This window comes from Ambystoma mexicanum, chromosome 3p (assembly GCF_040938575.1).
Source record: "Ambystoma mexicanum isolate Mex_15411 chromosome 3p, UKY_AmexF1_1, whole genome shotgun sequence".
NCBI classification, from domain to species: domain Eukaryota; kingdom Metazoa; phylum Chordata; class Amphibia; order Caudata; family Ambystomatidae; genus Ambystoma; species Ambystoma mexicanum.
Genome location: NC_090925.1, coordinates 756,199,448 through 756,224,328, shown reverse-complemented (window position 1 = coordinate 756,224,328; position 24,881 = coordinate 756,199,448). Strand labels below are relative to the sequence as shown.

The 24,881-nt window shown below is 46.5% G+C and overlaps 1 protein-coding gene across 1 annotated transcript in view; it reads left to right on the top strand.

Moving 5' to 3' along the window:
- LOC138580811 (active breakpoint cluster region-related protein-like) overlaps positions 1–24,881 on the top strand; it is a 392,929-nt gene that overhangs the window by 238,806 nt on the left and 129,242 nt on the right. The window contains exon 15 of the mRNA XM_069651664.1: positions 21,514–21,611. Coding sequence (XP_069507765.1) covers positions 21,514–21,611 — 98 coding nt within the window. The remainder of the gene's footprint in view (positions 1–21,513; positions 21,612–24,881) is intronic.

Below are 24,881 nucleotides of genomic sequence, written 5' to 3'. Positions count from 1 at the left end.
AGGACGCACAATGCAGACTGCAGCTGTGAGGACGCTACGGAGCCTAGCGGGCGTGGAGGACGCTGCCTCTGGCAGATGACCTGTAAAGCAACGTCTCCCCTTCATCGCCAATTGTTGTACTGGGAAGGAGGGACGGCAGATATATAGGCCACAAGCATAGGACGACAAGGACACAGGTCTGCATACAACACACTTTAATCTCTGACTAACTCTTTCCTGTTCAACCCCACCCTTTCCTGTTACATCGGGCGCCATCCTTACAAGGTTCTCACACACAACAGGGCTAGTCCTGGTTACTGATGTTACACCCTCCTCCTCTCTACCAATGTGGGCTGATGTTACCGCCTTCTGCACTCCAATTTATTACCTCCTCCTTGCTACTAGGACCTGGTTCTGTCACTGACACCTCTCTCCACTCTACCCTCACCAGCTCCTTCACATCTTCCTTTCCACTGCTGCCACCTCTCCAGCTTCCTCTGCTTCTCCAGCCACCAGATTCTCCACCACTCTCCATTCTCCAGCCTTCTCTAGGTGGGAGCCTACTGCTCCTGCAACTCGCACTGACCAAGGAGGCTGAAGGCTTTTTATACTGTCCTCCTTCTTCTGGGTGGGTACTGGTTTGCACCTGTGCCTGCAGATTAGATTAGGCCTTTGGTTGAATGCCAGTTCTTTGAGCTCCTGGGGCTGATTAGGGGTTTGGGGACTGGACTGAGTCTATTATGAGGCTTTTTGCCATTTTAATTTCTAATCTTCTCTTTTTGACCCTCCCTGAAAACCCCTTGGAAGCGCAGAGGCTATGTTCACGGCTGATGTGTACATTTGTGACTGGAAATCCATTGGCAAACCAGGGAAACTCTTTGTTCTGACTTCATCTTCCTGCATGCAGTGACATCTTTGGAGTGTGTTTGTGTGTTTCTCTCACTGAGAAACAACAAATCTGTTTATTGACGTCCTGCGCCACGTGTATGATACTCACGTGTATGACAATCGGGGTGTCACAGATTTGAAACATTGTATCAGTGGAACGCCAATGTTCACTGCAGGTCTAACTTCAATAAAATCACTTCTTTGATGTGATAAGTGCGGCTGAAACAGTAGCTAAACACCTGTTTCTATTTTCGGTTGGCTAAAAGTCCTTGTTTCTGAAGGGAAAGGCACCCTCTGTCAGAACAGAATTGCGGCTGCCTCACGGAGAGATTCAAGCTCTGACATTGGGGTTGTGGGTTGGGTGTTTTCTCATTCCCTGAATGTGCTTTGTCCCTAAAAGGAGTCCGGTTCAGCATGGGTCCCTGTCCGAAAAGGGTTGTGGGGCAGATAGGGATCTGCTGTGTCTCTAGCCCCATTGGGGCTTTGCCGCAGGTCTGGGTGAGCTTGGGCTTTGTCCTTGCTTCAGGCCAGGGGAGGGTCTCCGTGGCTCTGGCTTCCTGCAGGTCTTGCACGTAATTTCCCCCTGCCCAATGAAGAATGGCATGGGAATGCTCCCGGGCCCATCATCCACTGGTTCGACTAGGGCCCCGGGCCCCTGATTCGGCCCCTTAATGGCCCACAGATCTAGTCAAGGAAATTCATCACAATACTTAGGGGGTCCTTTTATAGGCCCTGGAGCTCTACCACTCAGGGATGTTGTCTTTCTTTTTAAAGGTGAAACTGGGACACGAAGTGGAAATAACATTACCGCCTCACCAAAGAGCACACCGTTTAATGGCAGCGTCCATTTTCATGCTGGCATCAAACTAATGAATTCCAAAGAAATATGCCTGAGTTTAGCACTTGCTAAAAGCAGGTGGATTACATAGCAGTCCATTGTAAATGCCACCTGAAAGCAATACTTGCAGGCAGCATTAACATTTTTTTTACCAAATGGAGCTTAAAAGCAAAGAGTAGAGGATATTTTGCCTTTTTTTATTTTGCACTCAGTTTTGCAAAATGGTAACATTTAATATAGAGGTCACCGCAGCACACGTTTGCTAGTGTTGGCGTTTCCCTTTTTAAAAAAAAATGATATCCAGGACCATCTTCACACAGGCTGTTGTCATAGGCAACTTTTAAAGGGTCACACAGGACACAGCGTGCCTATTCACGAACGCAGCCTGTGATATATGGGCTAAAGTTCCACCTACCGTACTTTATAAAGATATTGCAAGCCATTAAGGTGTTCCGTGACCAAAACAAGCAAGGAATCTGAAAAGCTTGTAATGGCTTTAATTCACTTCTGCAGTGACAGCTGGAATTCTGACCTTTGCTGGCTCAAGCAGCAGGGCTTGTGACATCACAACTGAAGCGTAATAACTGAGCAAAGAGCAGTTGTGATGTAATTGTCTTATTACAGGTCAGGTGTAATGTCACAACTAGCCTGTAATAAGACACTTATTTTCAGGTTTTTACATGGATATTGCATGCTGCCAGTATTATAAAGCACTTATACTCCATTTGATTTTTTGTATTAACATTTTATGATTTAACACAGCACTTATATTTATATTACTCAAAATGTGCATTAAACCTGTAACTTCAACAGTCACTATACATTTTACATTAAAATAAAACACGCGCTCAAAATGAAAAAAAAGAGGGGAATATGTGTTAGAGGTCTCAAAAGCTCACAAACAGCGTTCTAAACCAAGCGAGCGATTATGAAGGATTGCAACACAAATTTAGTAGCAATTGGTTAAAAAAACAATTTAGGTGTGTCACGGCACTGAGTCTATGGAGGCCATTTTAGAGCGCGTTCCCACTTGAGTGCACGCGCGGACACACAACTGCTCTTAGCTCATTGCGTTAGCAACGCCTGCCAGGCAAAACCAATGGCATGTGAGATACTGTTACGGAGGATATCCTGTGTGAGGGTGGAGATGCAGCTTGCTGGAGTTGTTTGGCTCTGATCCCACCCAGTCCACACCAATGTGCATGCAAAAGATCTTTTTCTGCCCATTTGCAGCGGGTTTCTTCACAGACCATACCCACAAGGGGCTCCTTTCTCAGCAAACTGTGCTCTAGGGACCTGCCGTTGCGATTTTTAAGCAGTTTTCTGAAAGAAAATACCCTCATTGAAGCGGCAAATCAGCTCTTGGTGTGATACAAATGCCCTAACCCTCAAAAGGTGCACTTGGGGATTGATAATTGACTCTTGGTCGATAAGAAATTGTGTGCTGTGTGTATGTGGATTATTGAGGGGGAGGGGGATGGAGGCCTTGCTAGTAGCTTGCAACTTGAAACTGTATCCCAGCTGTTTTAAAACATTTTATTTATAAGTACATCTCTCAGCTTTCCGTTTTTACTGATTTTTACACATAAACACAGATGGAAATCACTCTGTTTCCTTTCACTATTTATTTGTAAAAAGTGGGAAAAAAGCAGAACATAATTTGTCTTCGGGGTTGTCAACTGTGCGTGACAGGCTGCGCAAAGTAACACCATGCAAAGGCTAAAAGGCAGTTTTATTTCTCTTTGGAAGTGTTTGATCAGCTGCAATAATGGGTAACACATCAGCAGACTGAGCAGCTGTTTGTTTTTAACGTGTAAATGTATCTTGAATTTAAGGGCAAGAGCCAAACACTCCCATTACAGGCATCAAAGCACTATGTTTATAATTTGAATAAATGCAGAAAGGTTACTGCTTATTTTTTTACAGATGCAGAGCTAATATAAATGTGGATCAATACAGATGGAAATGTTGAAAAAATAAATACCATACAATCGGGAGCTTTATTTATAAACAATAGCTGGGGTACCCGGCTTTGCCCATGTCCTGATCAAGTGGTGTCTCATGTGCCCTGGAGGATGTGGCTCTTGTTCTCAGTCTTGCTTCAGTTTGCTCTGGTGTCTCATGTGCCCTGGAGGATGTTGCTCTTGGCCTCATGTCAGCAAGTCTTGCTTCAGTTTACTCTGGCATCTCATTTGTCCTGGAGAAAGTTGCTCTTGTCCTCTGGTCGGCAAGTCATGCTGCTGTTTATTGTTGTGTTTCAGAAGCTCTTGATATTGATTTTCGCTTTGCATCAGATGGAGCTTTTCCAAGTGATGTTTGTTTTTTGTGCGCCATGTTTCAGTCACTCAATGGCTTCAGCACATTTGAGAAAATGTCCAAGAAAGATTGATTGATTGTGCTCTCTTCTTGTGAATCAAGTTAAGGAAATTGTTACCATGCCATTTCCCATATTTGGAGTGACATGATAAATGTATTTTTTATTTTTTTTTGTTGATTCCCTTTACAAATGCTTTAATAAACACTTTGGAACTGTATACAGTTACAGTAGTACTCAATTTCAGAGTAATAACCAACACATTGAACATTATGCTTCAGACACTTTTCCAAATGTTGCCTCCTTCTAGTACCTACTGTAGTGAATCGGAGTGAGTATCAGTAAATGAGGGTGTCTACTGAGTGCATTTATTGCATCCAAACATAGACTACAATCTTGCCCCAAACAAATGAGGAATCCATGGAGTATTTGGTAGACGTGGGTTCAACGGTGTGGATTTGTATAGCCGGACAAACATACACACACACATACATTCAGCTTTAAATATAAAGATGGCTTCCTATAATCCGTTTGACCTCCGAAAGCATCTAATGCCAGTTAATGGCAAATGCGGCTTGCTACTGGTAAATAAATTGTACAGTAACCATCATAAATAGGCATTTGTGTTTTTTCCAGACATTGTTATAAGGGTATTTATTGAGCGTAGACCTGGCTTCGGGAAGCAACAGAGAACTTGCAATCATAAGGGGGAGAAGACAGTGAGGAAAGCAGAGAAAAGGGATCAGAGGCTAACAGGGGAGGGCAAGGGTGGACAATTGGCAGTGAGAGATCTACAAGCAACCAGGGGAGTTACAGTGGGGAGCAGCTCGCTGAGTCTCAGGTAGGGTGGGGCGGCAGTGTGTGTCGGCCTAGGTGTTAGGGAGGAGCCATTCCTTGAAGAGGAAGGTTTTGAGCTCTTTCCTGAGCTGTGGAAGTGATGGGGCAAGTCTGATATTGACAGAGAGGAGGTTCCAGAGTCTTGTAGCGTAGACAGAGAAGAAGTGGATTGTGGTTCTTTCCTTCCTGCACCGTCGTAATTCAGGTCTGCACATTTCCTTACCTCTGGTGGATTGCAGGCCTCCGGAGACATGGTTGTTATTGTCGCAAAACTATTTTCTTTTATTGTTAAGCCTTTTTAATTTAGAATTTGCAATATTTTAAGTAGTAGAGTGATGGTCTTGTTATGTGTAAATAATGTAAAGGTTTTGTATTTGTACACTTCTACTTCACTCTCTTTATTACTATGCTGGTTTGTTTGTAAAGGTTTAATTTAAACCAGCTACAATAAAAAAAAAAGAAATTGTTAAGCCACTTAAAATTCTTAATGGAGCTCAAAAAATGCATTTTTAAAATGCATGCATATACATGTTATGCCTTAATTTCACGCCAAACCATATCTTCGTTCATGTGTATGATGCAGAGGGTGCACAGAACATAATGTACGCTTCTTCCTGGCCCACCCTCTCCACTATACAAAAAATCCAGCATTTATGCCAACATGATATTTTCATGCTGGCATAAATGCTGTGGATTCCTAATTTAATCCACCAGTTTTTTTATGAGAGCAAAAAGCAACAGGATTAAGAGGAATCCATTGTAAACGTTGCACTGTTTGCCCCGCCCTTTTGCACTTCGCAGTGCAAATGCTGAAAACTACTGGGAGAGGATCTATTTGCATTCATATGGAGGTGGTACTCTCTGAGCAACTAACAGGGACTTGTAGCAAGGGCTCCAATGTCTTTAGACCTTTAAGTTCCCCTGCGCCCTGATTGGCTAGTTGAACTTCCAGCTACAACAAGGGTGCAGACCATGGGTACACAACAGACCGCCCGCGGGCCAAGTGCAGCCCGACATGTGGCTATTCCCGGCCCACCAGGATTAAAAACTTTCATATTGGAGGCCGGCCCGCAAGCAGCAACGACCGCCCCTCATTAGGAACGTTTTTGTTTCACCTGCTGGGGCCCGGAAAAATAGTGACCCTCTATTGGTCCCCTTCATTCACTACATGCCACTTGCGAGTCATGTAGTGCGTGTGCTCCACCAATAGAGGGTCAGCCCTGTGGCTGGCGTGGCATTCCAGCCGTGCTGTGCAAGACGCAGCGCAAGTGTAGAAGAGGTCCTTCTGCCACCTCGCCTGCCCCCTTCCAGCTCTACCACCAGGTAGGCAATGCCATGCCCCCAGGCGGGGTACTTACAGACAAGTGAGGCATTCTTTGTGGGGACAGAGTTTCTTATTATTTAATGGGCTGCAAAGGTACGGCAATAGTCACTGTTTGCAGCCCTCGACGGGTTGGATTCCCGAACATGCAGCTGCTGCGGGATGGGTCAGAACATCCTTGAGTAACTACTACAGTCACGGAATGACATAAATGCACTTTGCACGCTGAACTGCAGACAGAGAACACGTTCAAAACTCGGGGCGAGTTTATCACAGCCATGACCAAATCTCTGCCCCCTCCATCCCAGAACATTGGCAGTGGCTTTTTTACTGAAGCAATATGTATTTAAAAGGCTTCTGTAGCCATGCAAACAGCACACTGCCAGGTGAGCCAGAGCACTCTACATGGCAAAAGAGCATAACACAATAATCCGAACATAGCATGAGAAGAAATGAGGCAAACTTGAAGACACCGCAAGCAGGGATCCGGGTAAATGGCATTATTTCACTATTTGTTTCAAGCTGGGATACAGATTATTTTTTTAAGGTTGAAACAGGTAATTCCCCTTCCCCAGCAAGCGATTAACATTAATCTCAAATGCCTGTGTTCTGGTAATCCATACTTTGCACCGTTGCAAATTACCTGCATGTATACCTTCAAGTGCCTTTTCAGATAAGAGGGTAATATCAGAGCCGATTCCTGTGGCTGGTCCCACTGAGCTAAACTGGTATGCAGTGATTTTAACGAATTCAATTACAGAGAATATTTTAATACCGAAAATGTAATAACGAAAAAATATTTTTTTTGTTTAAAATGTATATGGGGTGGGGTCAGGGTTTAAAACGGGTGGGGAGGGGGTTTGGGGTATGTTTAAAAGCATAGGGAAACATGGTTGCGGGGACCCCCCTAAATAAAAATAAATACAAAATTGGATATTTTTCGTTATAACATTTTCGTTATTACAGGATTCTCTTTAATTTAATTCGTTAAAATCACATGTAACCGCTGAATTTATTTGAACAGCTATGTCTTGAAATCAATGAGCAGGCTCCCGTGTCTGTCAGAATTCTTCCTTGGAAGAATTTGTACAGGAACCCGAGCGTTCTATGTGTTTCTTATGAACGCCATAAGGCTCTAGTTTCAAAATGAAAAGGTGCAGAGGATTCGGTTTACCTTGAAAACAATTAAAATATCAATGCAGGTATTTGTATTTAAGCATGGGGTTAATGCTTCTGTCCCTGCCAGGACCCAATTTACTTAGAAGTGTAGGGAGCGACTGGCTTGGGGTGGCAAGCTGCTGGAAAGATGAGCTGCGCGCTGTGCTCCCAGTGTTATGGTGCCCGAAGGGCTGCACTGCAAAGGAGAGTTTGGTGGGGAATGAGGGTGGTTCGGCCCCAGGCCTTTTAGGGAGGTGACTGAGGGGTTTGTTGCCAGAGACGTGTAGCGGGGGCCTCCCTCCTCGGGTAGTAGTGCAAAGCTGTTGGTCTTTGGGAGCGTGCTCCTCCTGCCACTGCCAAGTCGAGGTTAGGGGAGATGTTTTTTCCTCTGGGCTGCAATTCTTTGGGTGCATATCAAGTCATGCGAGCACGGGCAGTGAGGGAGGCACGCTGCATTGATGTATTTCCATGTTTAATTTGATCAATTTCAGGGTCTGTTTCTCTTTTTGAGTGGGCAGACCCTTCTTTCTCAGGGTGGAAATTGCTGTGCATGGCATAGTGGGGTGAGGTTTTCTGGGCCACTTGTGGTTTTTGATTTAGCAGCAAAAGAGAAATTGAATGGTTGAAGGGGCATGTCGGTGGGGTTGTGGACCCTGAGGTTCTCAGAGAAGCCCTGCGGTTCATACGCCAAGCAGGACAGCACATTTGGTGGAGGCAGGCGTGTGGGTGGTACGGCTACAAAGGAGGATTAGACTTGTATGGGGCCCTTGATGCCATGGTGGCATGTAACCCGGGACTGCAGTTCTTTAGGAGGGTCAGCAAAGGCGAGGGGAGAGTGAGTAGGGCTGGCATGCTTCTGAGGGTTCAGAGGGTGATGGGAATGGATCAGTTGGGGCAGGGAACATGGTGCACCGGGCGTGAGGGTTTGGAGCGGGTGGGCATAGAGTTTGGTGGAGGGGGCATGGGGCACAGTGTCACACTCCAAAAGTAAACTCAATCAAAGCTAAAACATGCACAGGTAGGAGATGCACCTCCTGTGTCTTTTTGTGGAAACCTGACGCAACGAAGGCCATACTGCTAAGAGTATGGCCAACGCAAACAGCAAAGTATAGCAGTCCGAAATAATTAAATGTCCAATGAAGGGTCAATAAAAGATGCATACACTTTAATTAAACAGACCATTTGCCAGAAGCTGTGCAAATGGCAGAGCGTGTGCCTTGCAAATCTAAAGCAACATCATTAGTGAAATGTTAGAGTGCAGTGTTTCTCCTAAATGATTTGCCTACTTTGTCTGCCAATGCCCTACTTCTAAGACCGAATGTTACCAATATATCCTTATGAAATGAATGATAAAAATAGAAAACGTGTAGTACAAAATATAAGCTTGAAATACAAATAAAGGCAGGTACATGTTTTGCCAGATGTTCGATAACAATTGGGGGTTTAAAAATCCTCCTACCACGGCCGCCCTTCCCACATTTATTTTTGGGCCCACTACAGGCAGCACATTAGGTACATTCGGCTCTCTGGCAAAATCATTTGTGCAGCCCTGGTCTAGACCCTGCGTACGCTGCCTCACTGCGCATTTTTGGTACCAGACGCAGGTGAGAGGTGCCCTTAGTGCCCATGTCTGCCCATTTTGCTCATTTAGGTTTGATTTTAGGTGTTTAGCAAGCCCCTTGTCCCTGATGCTTCCCCTTTCCCTCCCGACTCGTTTGCTTGTTTTGTCCCGCCTCCCTTCCCTCCCCTGCACCCTGATTGGCTAGTTGAACTTCTGGCTGCAACGAATGTCTAGACCCTCTGCAAGCTCCCTCACCGTGCCATTTTCGGTCCAAGATGCAGGTGAGAGATGCCCCTGGTGCCCAGTTCTGCCCAGTTTGCTCATTTAGGTTTGGTGTTGGATGTTTAGCAAGCCCCTTGTTACCAGTGCTTCCTCTTTCCCTCCCAAATCGTTTGCTTGTTTTTTCCCACCCCCTTCCCTCCCCTGCGCCCTGATTGGCTAGCTGAACTTCCAGCTACAACAAAGGTCTAGACCCTGTGCAAGCTGCCTCACCACGCCATTTTCGGTCCCAAACGCAGATGAGAGGTGCCCAGTTCTGCCCATTTTGTTCATTTAGGTTTGGTTTTGAGTGTTTAGCAAGCCCCTTTTCCCCAGTGCTTCCCATTTCCCGCCCGACTTGTTTGCTTGCTTTGTACCACCTCCCTTCACTCCCCTGCGCCCTGATTGGCGAGTTGAACTTCAAGCTACAATGAGGATCTAGACCCTTTGTAAGCTGCAGCACTATGCTATTTCTGGTCCAGGACATAGGTGAGAGGTGCCCTTGGTGCCAAGTTCTGCCCATTTTGCTCATTTAGGTTTGGTTTGGGGTGTTTAGCAAGCCCCTAGTTCTGGTGCTTCCCCTTTCCCTCCCGGGTCGTTTGCTTGTTTTGTCCCACCTCCCTTCCCTCCCCTGAACCCTGATTAGCCCAAGAAAGTCACTTAAGACTTCTAACCAGGGCAACCCCCCTACCCGGCAGCCCTCAGCGAAGGGCCCCAAGGCAAAGGCCAGCTCCTACAGAAGCAGCTCCAGATCATGTCCACCAGTGTCAGCCAGGGAAGCAGGCAGTCGTCAACCAGCAGCGACTGACAAGGTAGGTGTGGTGCAGGCAGGAGGGAAAGCAATCACTTCACGCCACTAAACTGTCCCACCGCTCTTATTCTTATTCCTACTATCTGATTTCATTGCCCTTAAACAATGTTCTGACACTTGTACCCACACTCATATGCCAACCGCATCTCTGATATAGACCCACGGTGTTAGCTTCCGACAGCCGGGTGAACCGCATTGCTTAGCGATATCTCAAATCTGTGTGAACTGTGATGCTTAGCCTTATCTCAAATCTGGGTGAACTGTGTTGCTTAGCCGTATCTCAAATCGGGGTGCAGTGTGTTGCTTAGCCATATTTCACATCTGGGCGAACCACATTGCCCAGCCATATCTCACATCTAGGTGAACTGTGTTGCTTAGCAATAGCTCAATCTTTGTGAGCTGTGTTGCTTAGCGATATCTCAAATCTTGGTGAACTGTGTTGCCCAGCCATATCTCACATCTGGGTGAACCGCATTGCTCATCCATATCTCATATCTAGGTGAACTTCGTTGCCTAGCGATGTCTCAGATTGAGGAGAACTGTGTTGCTTAGCCATATCTCAAGTCTAGGTGAGCTGTGTTGCTTAGCCTTTTCTCAAATCTAGGTGAAGTGTATTGCTTAGCCGTATCTCAAATCGGGGTGAACTGTGTTGCTTAGCCATGTGATATGATATGATATGATATGATATGGCATTTATAACGCGCCTATACACAAGTGTTTCAAGTCTCAAATCTAGGTGAACTCTGTTGCTTAGCCATATCTCACATCTGGGTGAACCTCATTGCCCAGCCATATCTCACATCTAGGTGAAATGTGTTGCTTAGCCATGTCTCTAATCTAGGTGAACTGTGTTGCTTAGCCATATCTCAAATCTCGTTGAACTGTGTTGCTTAGTCTTTTCTCAAATCTAGGTGAACCACATCATTGCTCAGCCATATCTGACATCTAGGTGAACTGTGTTGCTTAGCCATATCTCAAGTCTAGGTGAGCTGTGTTGCTTAGCCTTTTCTCAAATCTAGGTGAAGTGTATTGCTTAGCCGTATCTCAAATCGGGGTGAACTGTGTTGCTTAGCCATTTCTCAAATCTAGGTGAACTGTGTTGCTTAGCCATATCTCACATCTGGGTGAACCTCATTGCCCAGCCATATCTCACATCTAGGTGAAATGTGTTGCTTAGCCATGTCTCTAATCTAGGTGAACTGTGTTGCTTAGCCATATCTCAAATCTCGTTGAACTGTGTTGCTTAGCCTTTTCTCAAATCTAGGTGAAGCACATCATTGCTCAGCCATATCTGACATCTAGGTGAACTGTGTTGCTTAGCCATATCTCACATCTAGGTGAACTGTGTTGCTTAGCCCTATCGCACATCTAGGTGAACTGTGCTGCTTAGCCACAGCTCACGTCTAGGTGAACTGTGTGGCTTAACCATATCTCAAATCTAGATGAACTATGTTGCTTAGCCTTTTCTCAAATCTCGGTGAACTGCGTTCTCACATTTGGGCGAACTAGCAATACCACCAACATAGTTGGTACTCCCTCAACTCCAACAGAGGTGAACCAGACAGGCCAGGATCCAATTACCCACCACTCACCCACCAGCACACAACTAAAGCGTGCCAATCCTGCTAGCTCAAGTTTGTTCCCAATCTGTCATTAGTGCAAGGAAAGGTTCCAACCTGACAACTGAAAGCAGGCAGGCTCCCCCCAAAGTACGTAAGGCAGTACCCACAAATAGGCTAGCAGACAACTACTCCCAGGAAAGAACCAGGATCTCCCCCACCAGTTTTAGCTCACCAGCAACCACACCCCCTACCCAGCGAACCACCACACCCTGATCACTAATACTGCAACAAATACTGTAGCTGTCTCTAACCGACGGCCGGACAAAGACATGCTCAAGACCCTGCAACCACACCAATAAAAGAAGACCCAAAAGGAAACAACCACTTGAAGGAACCTCACACCAAACCATAATGGAGAACAGCCACTGGTGAAACAGAAACACAAACAATAACACAGGAGGGCAAACTCCCCTGTGTCCCGCCCCCCTCACTCCACCAATCACGGGAAGCCATTCGCAACTGTGAGACAATCGAAAAAAGATACCTGAAGAACAGACAATGCCTCACCAAAGAACCAGCCGGCACAAGAGAAAGCAAGGTGAACGGATAACCACAAGAGAACAACGAGACCCCACACCGCCGAACTACAGAACACCAACATTACGCACACCCATTAACGGCATAGAAACAGGAGCAGCTCCAAAGAAAAGACTTAAAGCACTCTACCTGATCCCCTAGCTTGCAACAGAGAGAACACCAGAACAGATGCCAATAATGCACCAGCAGGATACCAATACCTCAAAGAAAAAAGAATGAAGCAACTAGAAGATGGAACCACTCCCTCACCCCGTACATCACCAAACATCAAAGTAACCTCCACTGCCACCAGCCTGAATCTGACGAAGAACCAGAACGGGCCATCAACCCAATAAGAAACCTAATTGACCTATTCAATGAGGAAACCAGAATAACTAAAGACACTTAAGGCACTCAACAACCCACAGGCGACAGGGAGAACCCGCAACAAAACCACTCAAAAGCTCAAGCCAAAACAAACAAAACAACCATAAAAAGGAAACTCCACTGTAACCTAGATCGATGCCCAAAAACGCAACCGTGATCTACGACCCATTCGATCCTATGACCTATACAAGCCTATTCATCCTATTCATCACAGAAACCTAGCTGAAAACTACAAAGTAATCCTACACAGCTGCCTGCCGGACAATTTCAAATGCAAACAAGTGAGCAAAAAAGGGAAAAGAGGAGGAGGTCTCACGTTGGCCTACAATGAACACCTAACATTAAAAACAGCAGACCAATTAAAAATCCCTTACCGTGAATCATTGGTCCTTCAAATTACCACAGACCCACAATCAAACCTCACATTCGTTCTAATCTATAGGCCACCTGCCTACTACACCACCTTCGCAGATACCTTTGTAGAAGCGGTCACAAACCCAGCGATACGGCGCAAGCATCTGATCATTCTCGGATACTTCAACATATGGTTCGAAGATGAGAACCCCAACTCGCAGAAAACATTAATCAAACATCTCAAGATCATGAATCTCTGACAGATGGTGTAAGGAGCGACTCACACAGCAGTGCACACCCTGGACGCAATCTTTGCCAATAAAAATCTGATCACAACATCACCACCCATCCAAATACTATGGAGCGACCACCTAATTATCCTTTTCGTGATCCAGACACCATCAAACCCACACACAAAAACAGAAAAATGTCCAACTGTTTGGAAAAGAAACTGGAGAACTGTCAAGAGCAGCAATTTAAAAGAGCGACTAGAAATATCAAAGGCAGTGATCACATCATTGGACGCAATGGACATAGATGAAGAAGCAAATCTAATCCAGAAATGAATTACAGAAACAATAAATTACATTTGAACGGAAAAACGCCTTGTCCCCTCAAAAAAGAAAGTGATGGCAAGATGGTTCACACCCCACCTAAAAACAATGAAAAGAATCAACAGAAAACGAGAACAATAATGGAGGAAAAACCCTAAGCAAGACAAAAGAGTAAAATACCTACTACAAATCGCAGCATACAAATACGAAATTCTCAAAGCAAAAAAGAAATACTACAACGACTGCATCGCAAAAACAACCAACACTCAAAAAGAACTATTTAACATCATAAATGAGATGAAAAACCTGCTTGGATGCAACAACTCACTGCCACTACCCCAAAGATTATGCGTTGATCTTGCATACCATTTCAAGAACAAAATCACCAGCATTACACCCAGTCATACAAAGCAGACCAAACAACGGAATAACCCACGTGCTACCACCAACCCCAGGGCCAATTAATAAAATGCACTGCTTCCAACAGATGTTGAAAGAAAAACTACAAAATTTGGTATAAAAAGAAAAACAAAGCAGGTTCCCAATGGACCCCTTCCCTCCAGACAACTACAAATCAATTCTTGCACAGGACACACCTTTCGGAATACCACCTAAACCTCTTCAACCAATCCCTCTCAACAGGAAAAGTAGCAAGAGATATCAAAACGGCCCGCATCAAACCTCTACATAAGGACACAACAAGCAATGTGGACGACCTCTCTAACTATAGACCAATCTCGAACATCCCCTATCCGGCAGAAATGCTAGAGACCTACGTCTACCAACAATTATTGGAGCATGTTGAAAATAACCAACTACTAGGACAGGCACAAGTAGGATTCATACCCTTTAGAGGGACCGAAACAGCACTAGTCTCAGTGTGGGATGACCTAAAGATGAACGCCGACTCCAACACCAAATCAGCACTGTTACTACTAGATCTCTCAGCTGCCTTCGACACTGTCAACCACGAAATCCTGATAAAAAGACTGGAAGAAATAGGGCTCACTGACACAGCACTGCTCTGGATCAAGTCCTTCCTCACAGAAAGGACAGAAACGATCTGGCTTAAGGCTTTCAAATCCTCACCACGGGATTCCACCTGTGGAGTACCCCAAGGCTCCTCACTATCCTTGCTTCTCTTGAACACCTACATGACACCGCTATTCAACCTCATCAAATGACACAGACTAACATGCTCCAACTACGAGGTGATACACAAATCATCTTCAAATTCAGTGACATACAAGAAGAGAACACACCCCCAGGAGAGTGTCTCAAGGCGCTCTACCAATGGATGAACATTAACAAAATCAACCTGGACAAAACTGAAATCATGATCACACCAGACAGAGGAAACAACCAACACATTGCCATGGCCGACAGAACTGGGAAACCCACTGAAACCATCCTAAGCTGCAAAAAACCTTGTACTCATCCTGGACAACGAGCGAAGACATTGCTGAAAACCTGTCTGTTCAACTCCGAATACAACAAAACCAACTGAATGATGTCTGCACACCGCACAACCTAGCAAGCATGGGAGAAAGGAGAAGCAGCCAGGAAAAACAAACTACGGCCAAGACCAAAGAGAAGCACCCCACACCCCTGCCCCAATCCAAACTGAGAACATTTGGGCAAAGAGAAGGTGATAAGCCTTTACTACTGGGATGAGGAAGAGGAGAAAGGAGGTAATGTGGAGCAGAAGAAACACCAAGCTCAATGTGCAGACTAGTTGTTGTAATGCCAATTAGCTGTGCAGCACATTTAAACATGTTGTGCCCTTTGAAGTGAAAGGTGAAGAAGAAGCAGAAGGATAAGAGAGATACAGAGCGGACGCAACGAGAAGCAGATCCGAAGGCAGACACAAATGTGAGAGGACTGTGTGAAAGCAGGCAGGTGCTTCGTACCGGGAAGACAAGAAACCCGGGAAAAGCACAGCAGCTGCTGCAGGTGAGCCACTGAGGAGCCAGCAGTGGTGGTGAAGCTGTCACAGATGCGGTTGCAGCGAATAGCAGCAGTACCACCGGCGAAGGAAGGAGAAGCCAGTGGGAGAACCGCAGGAGGGTCTGCAAAGTGGGAAACACTTTACCGAGGCATGGACTTCGCCGCAGCTATATGCCACAGGTCAAAACACCAGCAAACACTGGTGAGTCTGCCCAGAAGCATTGGTAGACCCGGGGTGCACTGACAGGCATACAAACAATTGGGAACTTATTTTGAATATCAACCCAATGGTATAGAATATACACAATTCCCCATATATGAGATGTCGATATGGGGAAAGCTAGAGTAAATGTTGTCATAAGCAAATGAACTTTAATGGAACAATTGAAAGTCAAGATCTGTCCAAATCTCCATATATGAGAAGTCAATATGGGGAAGATTTGAACAAGTATTGCCACAAACCAATGAATACTAACAATGAAGTTAACAAATAAAACCTGAACAAGTCTCCATATATGAGATGCCAATAGGGGGAAAGTAGGAACAGGTAATACCCGGAGCAAATAAAGTATAAACAGTGAAGGAGTAAACCTATGTTATACCTAAATAGAAAGAGAACTGAAAGATAAAGAAAAGATTGCAAGAAGACATGGTGAAAGAAGTGCATCAGGCATAAAGCCATAGGGGGAAAGATGCCTGGCAGGAGTGTATACCAGGGGATCTACCAAGCCCAGAGGGGGGTTCCTGGCAGGGGAGTACCCCAAGTAATCCCTTTAGCGTATGTGAAAGGAAAAGACATTGTAAAAGGGCTCCTGGCAGGAGGCCATCTTTTATAAGTTGTTTCAAAGAAAGAGACTGTTATCTCAATCTTACTTCAACCTCTATTGTCAAATGACTCCTCTCTCTCAGTGTTGGCAGATAGAGAGTACAAATCTAAATGTAGCTTACCGTGCCTTCAGAACTGCTAGTAGAGATGAGAAGTTCACCTGCCACGTTCTCTTTGCGCTCACAAATGAAGCAACAAGAGACCACGGCAGGGAAAACCTCGAAAGGGAAAAAACCCTGTGTGGCTTGAGTGTGCTAGTCTGGAGGAATAGGGATCGTCGCTAGTGAGCGTTGATTTCCCCCTTGCAAGGGAAGGATGTAGGACTAGGTATTTTCTAATTTTCGAGGATGTAACTAGAATAAGAAAAGAAGAGTTAATGGGTCAATTTCAATGTGCGACGGTAAGAGTGGTAAGAGAAACTAAGGTACCTTTCCGGTATACGGATATGATTGAAAAGAGTGTAGACTGGCAGGAAGTCTTGCTGATTGTAAACACGCTCGATTCCTTTAGGAACAAGAAAAGGGAAAGGATTGGTTTGAAAGAAGGGAGAGCTTGACTCGATAACTAATCTGTTTTGAATTCTGGGTAATGTAGTTTTGTATCCACTGGTCTTCTTTTGAAGAGAAGGAAGCTAACACAAGAGTGAAGAAACTATTGAATGAGGGATACCAGCAAGACACAGCTTAGATACTTGATAAGGAACAGCACCTACGTTTGGAATAGGAGTCCGCGTTCTCTTAGGAACGGCAAGGTTAGTGTCCGAGCTCGGCAGATGCGTGGAAGGGGATTGCCTAGAAGCACAAAAGAAAGGGCAGTAAGGAACAAAAGATGTTGGGAAGAAAGGTAAGGATTCAGTAGAATGTTCGGAAACTATTCTTCGATAACTCACGTAGCGCAACCACAATAAGCAGTAGCAACGCATTGCGGTCCTGGCTTCTGGTTCAGAAATACTGTTTCGGGGTATGAGGGAGGTGCCTCTCGTGTTCCGTCCTGCAGGGCTGGAAGGAGACACTCAGTATGATACGCCATCTTGGGAGTATGGTACGCCATCTTGGGAGTACTCTGATAGACTGATGAAATGTGACGCCAGCAATGCCAAATCGACCAGGTCCATCGGCTCTTCATAACAGAGACATTGTGGAAGGTTCCTGGCAGGAGAGTATACCAGGAGACCCTCTCTAATAAGTTGCTATGTGGAAAAGACACTTTTGCCACCCTTAAAACACATTACTTCAAAAGAAATGTTTTCATCACCCTTAAGAAAGTGTTATGGGAAAGAGACATTTATACTCATAAGAAAGTACTGTGTAAACAGACCTTTCTACTACTCTTAAGGAACCTTTGTTTGGAAAAGACATTCTTCTCATCATCCTTACGAAAGTATTAACACAGCTTTACTTAAGTAACTAAAAGATACTTTTGCCAACTTTTCATCATTTCTAGGACAATACATTTTTCCATCATCTTTAAGAAAGTATTATATGAGAGAGACATTTCTACTACTCTTAAAGAACCACTGTTTGAAAAGAATAATTTCAATATTCTACCTGAAACAGTTCAACAATTGTTTTGTTGGATTTACATACTTAGTTTTTACACGCATTTTGTTGAGTTTAAAGCAGGGAACATTTGCCTTGTACCTTTTGTTGTTCATTTTTAGTGTGAGGATCAGATACATTTTGGACACAAGGACAGTTTGCCTAATTTTGATGACGAGACATTGACAGATCTTTAGTTTTGATCTTGTAGGGAGGGAAACTCTTCAGGATAGGTACAGAAAGGCCTTTATCCAAACCCTTTTATTTGACAAAAATTTCTAATGTTGAAAACATTACAACTTTGTGTCCGTTTCTCATTTCTGACCCCTCACACTACACAAAACCCCCAAAATGTTGCTTTTGCCAATGCTTGACTCTAATTATTAGTGGGACATTGTTACTCAGAGGTGTTGGCAAGGCTTTAAGATGTTCCCGATCAGTAGCCTGAAAGATAGCATTGATATGAATTATTTTAGGAACAGCCCACTTAGATCTGCATTTGTACAATACTAGCTGGACCCCATGCCTCTCCACTTTACTACCCCTCACCTGTGTTATAGCAAGGTTCACGTTCTATTAAAAATGTAAAACAAACATCCCTTATTATGAGTTTGCCGGTATCGTAGCAGTAATTCCACCAGGATACCGGCAAGCGGTAATACCGTTACCGGCACTCAGTCCAGTGGAATGTCCACCGGATCCTGAGTGCCCGTAATCGTGGTAAATCTCCATTCCATGGAGTCCCAGTGGACTCCATGAGGGGATGCCGGTATTAATGGTGCTTGTAATACCGGAGATGTTTGCCGGTACGGTGGAAGAATGACATTCAGCTTTTAGCTGGAGGTCATTCCGGACACCTTTACCAGCAAACTCGTAGTTGGCCGGTGCAGTAACGAGCCGGTATGTGGTAATACCAGAAAGTTAATACTGCACAGGTCAACTTATAATGAGGTCAAATTGATGACCATGAAGTGTTTGAGGGTATTCCGGTGGTAATACCGGCAGATTACAAGTGCCGGTATTCACAGTAAATTCCCATTCCGTGGACAGGACTCCATGGGGAGGATTTTGCCGCAATTACCGGCACAGTACAGGCAGTTTTTTGCCAGTGGGTGTCGGATTTACCTCCAGCTGTAAGCTGGAAATAAATCCTTCACCCCTACTGGAAAACTTGTAGTTGGACGATCCGGTAAAAGTGCCGGTAAACGTTATTACCGGCACCTTTACTGTGTACTGGCCAACTCATAATGAGCCCGTTGTCTGTTAAAAATAACGTTTCGTGGTCTACTGGACTAACAGAGCAACAGCGCCCCCACGTGAAATAACTGGATAATAACACACTTTGTAGCGTTTCAATTCTACTTGTACGAGGCCGGCAAGGCAAAGGAGGGAACAACTCTTTGTGATCACCTTCCTTGCAGTACCACTTTTGTGGACGGCGCGTGGCTGGGAGGGTTGAAACGGCAGGGGAGGGGGTGCTGAAGCCCTTCCACTTTGATGAGGTTGCAGACAGGGAGACGGCAGCACTCTGCCAGTGTGCTCTGCCTGGCACTCCGATGAGAAAAGGCAAGAAAGAGCCCGTTAAATGTCTCACCTGGGAAAGCCGAGCATTTACATTTTAAAATAAATGATTACGTGGCTGCAGCACCAACAAACTACAGAGACACAGAACAAAAGCCTACCCCGTCTATATGAATATACACCCTATGATGAAGCCCAACGCTTTCCGTTGGGCCACGCCTCTGAAGATCAGCACTGCTTTGCAATGGCGTCGCCAGGAATCAAATTTAGGAGGGGCACAGAGGGTGCCAAAGACAAAAGTAGGGGGGGGGTAAAGACAAAAGTGTGGGGGCCCCCTATGGAAGGTAATGTGTGATGTCACAAGCATCCTGCATAGAGGCTTTTGTGCACACCAACTACGCAAAGCCCACTGCACCTCCCATCAGAATGCAGGCACGAAACCATTCAGTGACTAATGGCCCATCATTAGCAGTTTCTTTCTCGACATTCTGATGGGAGGGGCTGCAAGCTGCTTGCACACTATGGAGGTCCCTGTGCAGAAGCCGGGAAGGAACACCTGAGAAGTGGCTCGTGCTCATGTTCATACCAAGATCAGTGCTAGCTTTGAGACAAAGGGAGAGTATTTGCAGTGTGATATGCAGACATTTGCCTCTGTGAGTGTCACAAATAACACCACGAACAGTGAACACAGTCACTGCTCGCCTTAGGTGGGGGGCAGAAGGGGGGGTCCAGGATTTCAGAGGGGGGACCCGGGCCCTCCCAGGCTCCCTGCTAGCGACGCCACTGCTGCTTTGGGAAATTAAACAGTCTCTGAATTGAGTGAAAGCTGCATCTGATGGGCCAAATGAAGGTGTAAAAGCTGTTCAGACTCCTGGGATCAGATTAATGGGGCGGGGCAAGAGGGTGCCAGTAGCACAATGGGTGAATGGCCTCCCTCCCGTCCAGCTTACAAAATTGTCACCAGTCCCCCCACCCCAAATTATGAGGCTAGCTCTTCCCCTAACCATTTTAGAAAGTATAATTTGTTGTGTCCTCCCAACCTATTTGTGCAAGGAGTATTAATTCAGAGAACAACTCCATGTACTGAGCGGCTAGTGTTTGCTTAAAGATATGGTCAACGGTTGACAATATATTTAAGTAAACATACATATCTCAGTGCGCCCGAGGTCCTGCGCCGAAACGGCCTGCGTCAGAATGTCCAGCTTCGCGGAATGAAGCGGGCGTGTAGGACCTTTGGTTTTGGGAATAATAATGCCTGCTTGGAGAGGCGGCATAGAGACACCGATAGAAGGAACGGGGGTGGTGTAGTGTGGGTGAATAATGGAGCAGCGCTTGTTGTCGGGTATGGTGTGGGAGCACTGGCAGGTGTGGTGTGACATAGGGATTCTGTCTGTGGAGCATGCGGTGGAACCGCTGGACTGGTGGGGTGATGTGGAGCCCTTGCCGAGAGTGATGTTGGAGGAGGCGTGCTGCCTGGGTGTGAAGTGTGAAAGTGCTGGATGCTGGTATAGGCAGGTGGGCTGTGGGAGAGAGCATCAGTGTTGGCTATGAGGAATGATGTCCTGGTACCACTTGGGTTTCAGAATAGCTGTGGAGGGCCTGCTGTGGGGGGCGGGGCGGGTGGCGTGTAGGTGCGCTGGCTGCTGGTGTGGGTTGAGGAGTGCTGGCTTTGAGGATGGTGTAAGAGTGTTGGCTTCACGACAGTGGGTTGGTTGTGGAGGATGGTGGGGAAGCTCTGGCGGTGGAGTTTGTTGCCAGGCAACTGGTTTTTAGATGGTGCAGTGGTGCTGGCTGTGGAGAATGTTGTAGTGGAGCTGCCTTAGGGATGCTGTAGCGGTGCTGGCTTTGGCGATGATGCAGGAGCGATGTTTCTGAAGAATGTGGTAAGATGGCTGGTGGTGAGGGGATCATTTTGGTGGTGCTAGCTGCAAACGATAGGATGGGTGCCTTTTCTTTGAAGGATGGCGTAGGTCGCTTGGCTGGGGGTGGGGGGTGGTCTACCGCTGCTGGCTGAGGGGTGGAGGTGGTGGTTTACCAGCACTGGCTCTGGGGAGGGAGGAAGGTTCTGTAGTAGTGTTCGCTGGGTGGGAGGGATGGTGTAGTGCTGCTGGCTGAGGGGGGGTGGTAAAGGAGCCCCGTCTTTGCAGAATGGTGTACCAGTGCTTCTTGCGACTGATGGTGTAGACGCTCCAGAAGCTTTGGCTGTTTACTGTAAGAGCAGTGAATTGCCCACTGCCCGAGTCTCAGCATCTCACCCGCCCTCCTCTGGTTGTATCTTTCCAGCTTATTACATCTCTCTGGAGTCTGACACCTTTGGCTATTTCGAGAAGAAATCGGAGAGCAGCGACTTCTCTTCTGAGACCGCACCTGACTGGGAGGAGGTGAGTGTTGCGGACAGAGTTGGTGCACAGTAAACATGGCCATATTCCCCTTACCCCTCTGACCGCAAAGGGGTCACATATGTTCCAAAACGTCTCCTCTAACTGTGAGATCTGAGTGGGTCCTGAGGTGGGCAATGAAGCTTCCTCTATGCCAGTTGCGTGGCAGAAGGGCCCTGTGGCTCGGTCACTCCACTGGGCGGGGCAGGTTCTGTGGGCGATGCTAAGCCTCGATCTTTGAACCGTGATCATGCACTCCAAAAATCGAATCTCTGGAACGGCGGGAGTGCACCTTCATGGGCTTCTTATTCATGTCCCCTCAGGCAATGGTGTTGTTATGGCCTCGTGACTTGGGGGGTGATGCTGCATTTTGATTGGATGCTAGAGTTGGATCTTCATGGAATGCTAGATGTGTGTCTTGGCGGGATGTTACCTTCGGATCTTCCTGGGATAGTCGAGTTGTAACGTACAGAATGCTAGCGCTGTGCCTTTATGGGTACTATAGGCGGATCTCCATGGCAACCCAACAGAATACTAGAGCGCGGATCAGGCGACGTGAAGTTATAGTTACATCGTATTGAGAGTATCTTCAAGAGAGTGCTAGTGAGACCATTAGATCATGTTAGTTCTTTACATTTTAGGGTTCAACCTTCATTGGGTGTCAGAGTGGTTTGTTCTTTGAATGTTAGGGTTCTCGCTAAGTCTTGTCTCATGGGGCGCTAGAGTTGCATTCCACGGGATGCTAACATTGGATCATAAGAGAATAAAGTCTTTGGATATTCTTGGGATAATAGATCAGGAATATTTTAACAGCATGCACATGTTATATATTTTGTGTTTTACAAATGATGTAAGCATACATTTCATCCTCAAGGGAATCTTTGCACTGCAGAACATGATGATGCGCTACTACAAGTTTGGATTGTCACGAAGAAAATGGAGCAGTGTGTTGGGTATAAAAGAGCAATGTCTCCAGGGCTGTTTGATAAGCCAGGGACCTTGGCCCACGGTTGGGCTGCACAAAAGGTGAAGGACCCTCTGCCCGCTGTAACCTGACTACAGGGACACAAAATGACGCTGCTATTGAACCTGACAACTGGATCCCAAGGTGTGGTGAGAGCAACCAGACCCTAGGGCGGAGCAAGAGGAAACAGACTCCAAGGCGGATGTGATAGAAAGCAAACCACACGGCTGGTTGAGAGCAACCCAGACCCAGGATAGGGTAAGAGCAACCAGACCCCAAGGCGTGGTGACAGAAATACGACCCAAATGCGGCGAGAGTGAGATCCAACCCCAAGGTGGGGTGGAAGAAACCAAATCCCAAGGCCGGGTGTGAGATCTGAGACCCCATGGATGGGTGGTAACCACGAGGTAGCTGGGTGGAGGAAAGAAAACACAATGTTGTCTAATGGAAAACCCAAGGAGAATACCTGGTGTGGACGGCCGGAGACTGAGACATAGTGCCTAGCAATCCAGGGAGAGTGAGAGAGACTAACCAAAGACTTATACGCAACCCGAGGAGGGTAAGGGGGAAGAGACGTTACTTGGCCCCTTTACTTGAACTGTGCCACGGGGCAAGACACCCAGTCCTGACACAAAGACATCGCGGTGCGGTCAGAAACCAGCCTCCATTCCCTTTGTTTGGGCAAAAGGCCATTGTAGCACCTTTGTTTGAGTGAGGTCCATTTTTGTTTGCAGTTGAAGAGATGGGAATCAGGCTAGGAAAGATTTCTGGGGGGGAGACTTGGATTATTCTTGCCGGGCATCCTGACGAGCACTCTTTAGACTCCTTGAAACATACGTACAGCTCAGGTTTTTGATGTTTAAATAAATAACTACTGTACCCAAAATGCTACTATGCCCGTTTTCCCGGATTCTGACATAGCACACCATGCACACAGCCCAATCTACACGAATGCAGGGAACCCATGCTAGGCAAGTGAAAACACCCGAACCGGTAAAACTGTTAGATATGTACCAGTCCTGAGTGCCAAAGAGAGCAGTCCAAAGTTCTGGTCCCGACTGGGCGCCCCAACTCCTGAAAGCCAAGGGCCAAAGTCCTTATTGTAGAGAAGTTGGCAATCACGGGGAGATGCTGGTGAAGATTCTGGTGAATTTCTTAGGTGGGCTGTGAGTCACCCAGAGACGAAGAAGGCGGTGGGCAACAGCCTTACCCCAATACTCTACAAAAACAAATCAAACCTCTGTGACTCGGAGAAGCCCTTCCTTCCCTAAAAGACTGAGTAGCACCGGGAGAGATCTGGAGAGACATACCCCTCCACATTTTCTATTAACTTCATCCCCCCACACACACACACATATATGGTCTAATGGGGCTATCCAAATTCTGTATTTTGGGCCTGGCAGTGATGGGCTGCGGTACTTCTGCAGGATACAGAATACTTGGACCCATTAATGAAGAGCATAGGGCTGAGTGTACTTTCTCCAGCATGGGGTCTGGCATGGATTCACATGCTCATGAATATTCCCCGTCGTCAGGCTGGGAATCCTCGGTAAAGAAAAAACCAGTATCAGTTTCGTTTCTGATCTGTCTTTCGTAGTAATAACCAATCACTGGTCTCTGCGTCATACTGACCACAGCCAATGACTGCCCTCTACCTAAGCACCGCCTCTGGCAGCCATCTTCAGATTTTTACCGCACGTTCATGTGTTGGGATCCTCGTGCTATTGCTCTCGAGCGTTAGTGCTATTTTTTCGCGCTTTTTCATAAAAACTTCGATTCTTTCGGTCAAAAGAGCCTCAAGCTCCACCGATCCTACATCCGATCAACGGGGACCCGTGTCGGATTCATCTGTGCCCCTCAAGGGTGAAGATTTCGTCGAGCTACACTTCGGAGGACTCCAGAAGCTTCTCAGGCCCGGTCTCGGAGATGGCCCAGGAGAAGGGAAGCTCGACGCCCGGAAAGCTGTTCAGGGCCTGCCTTGGATGCCAGCTGCAGAACGTCTTCAAGGAGGACGAACACTCTTTCTGCCTTTACTGCCTTCATGGGGACAAGACGCACGTGGAGAAGGACTGTGCGTTTTGCGGCAACATGTCGGAACGGACCATGAAGGACCGCCATCAACGTCTCGCCAGCTGGCTGGAGGGTAAGAGCCCGTCTGGCGAGAAGAAGAAGAAATCTGAGCGGTCTTCTAAGACCTTTGAGGGCGCCCCGGCGACGGGGGCCCAACATAAGGCCAAGCACCGCGAGTCCGCTGGCACCGGGAGCGCCGAACGGTCGGGCTCTACGGGCGCCAGGCAGGGCGCACCCTC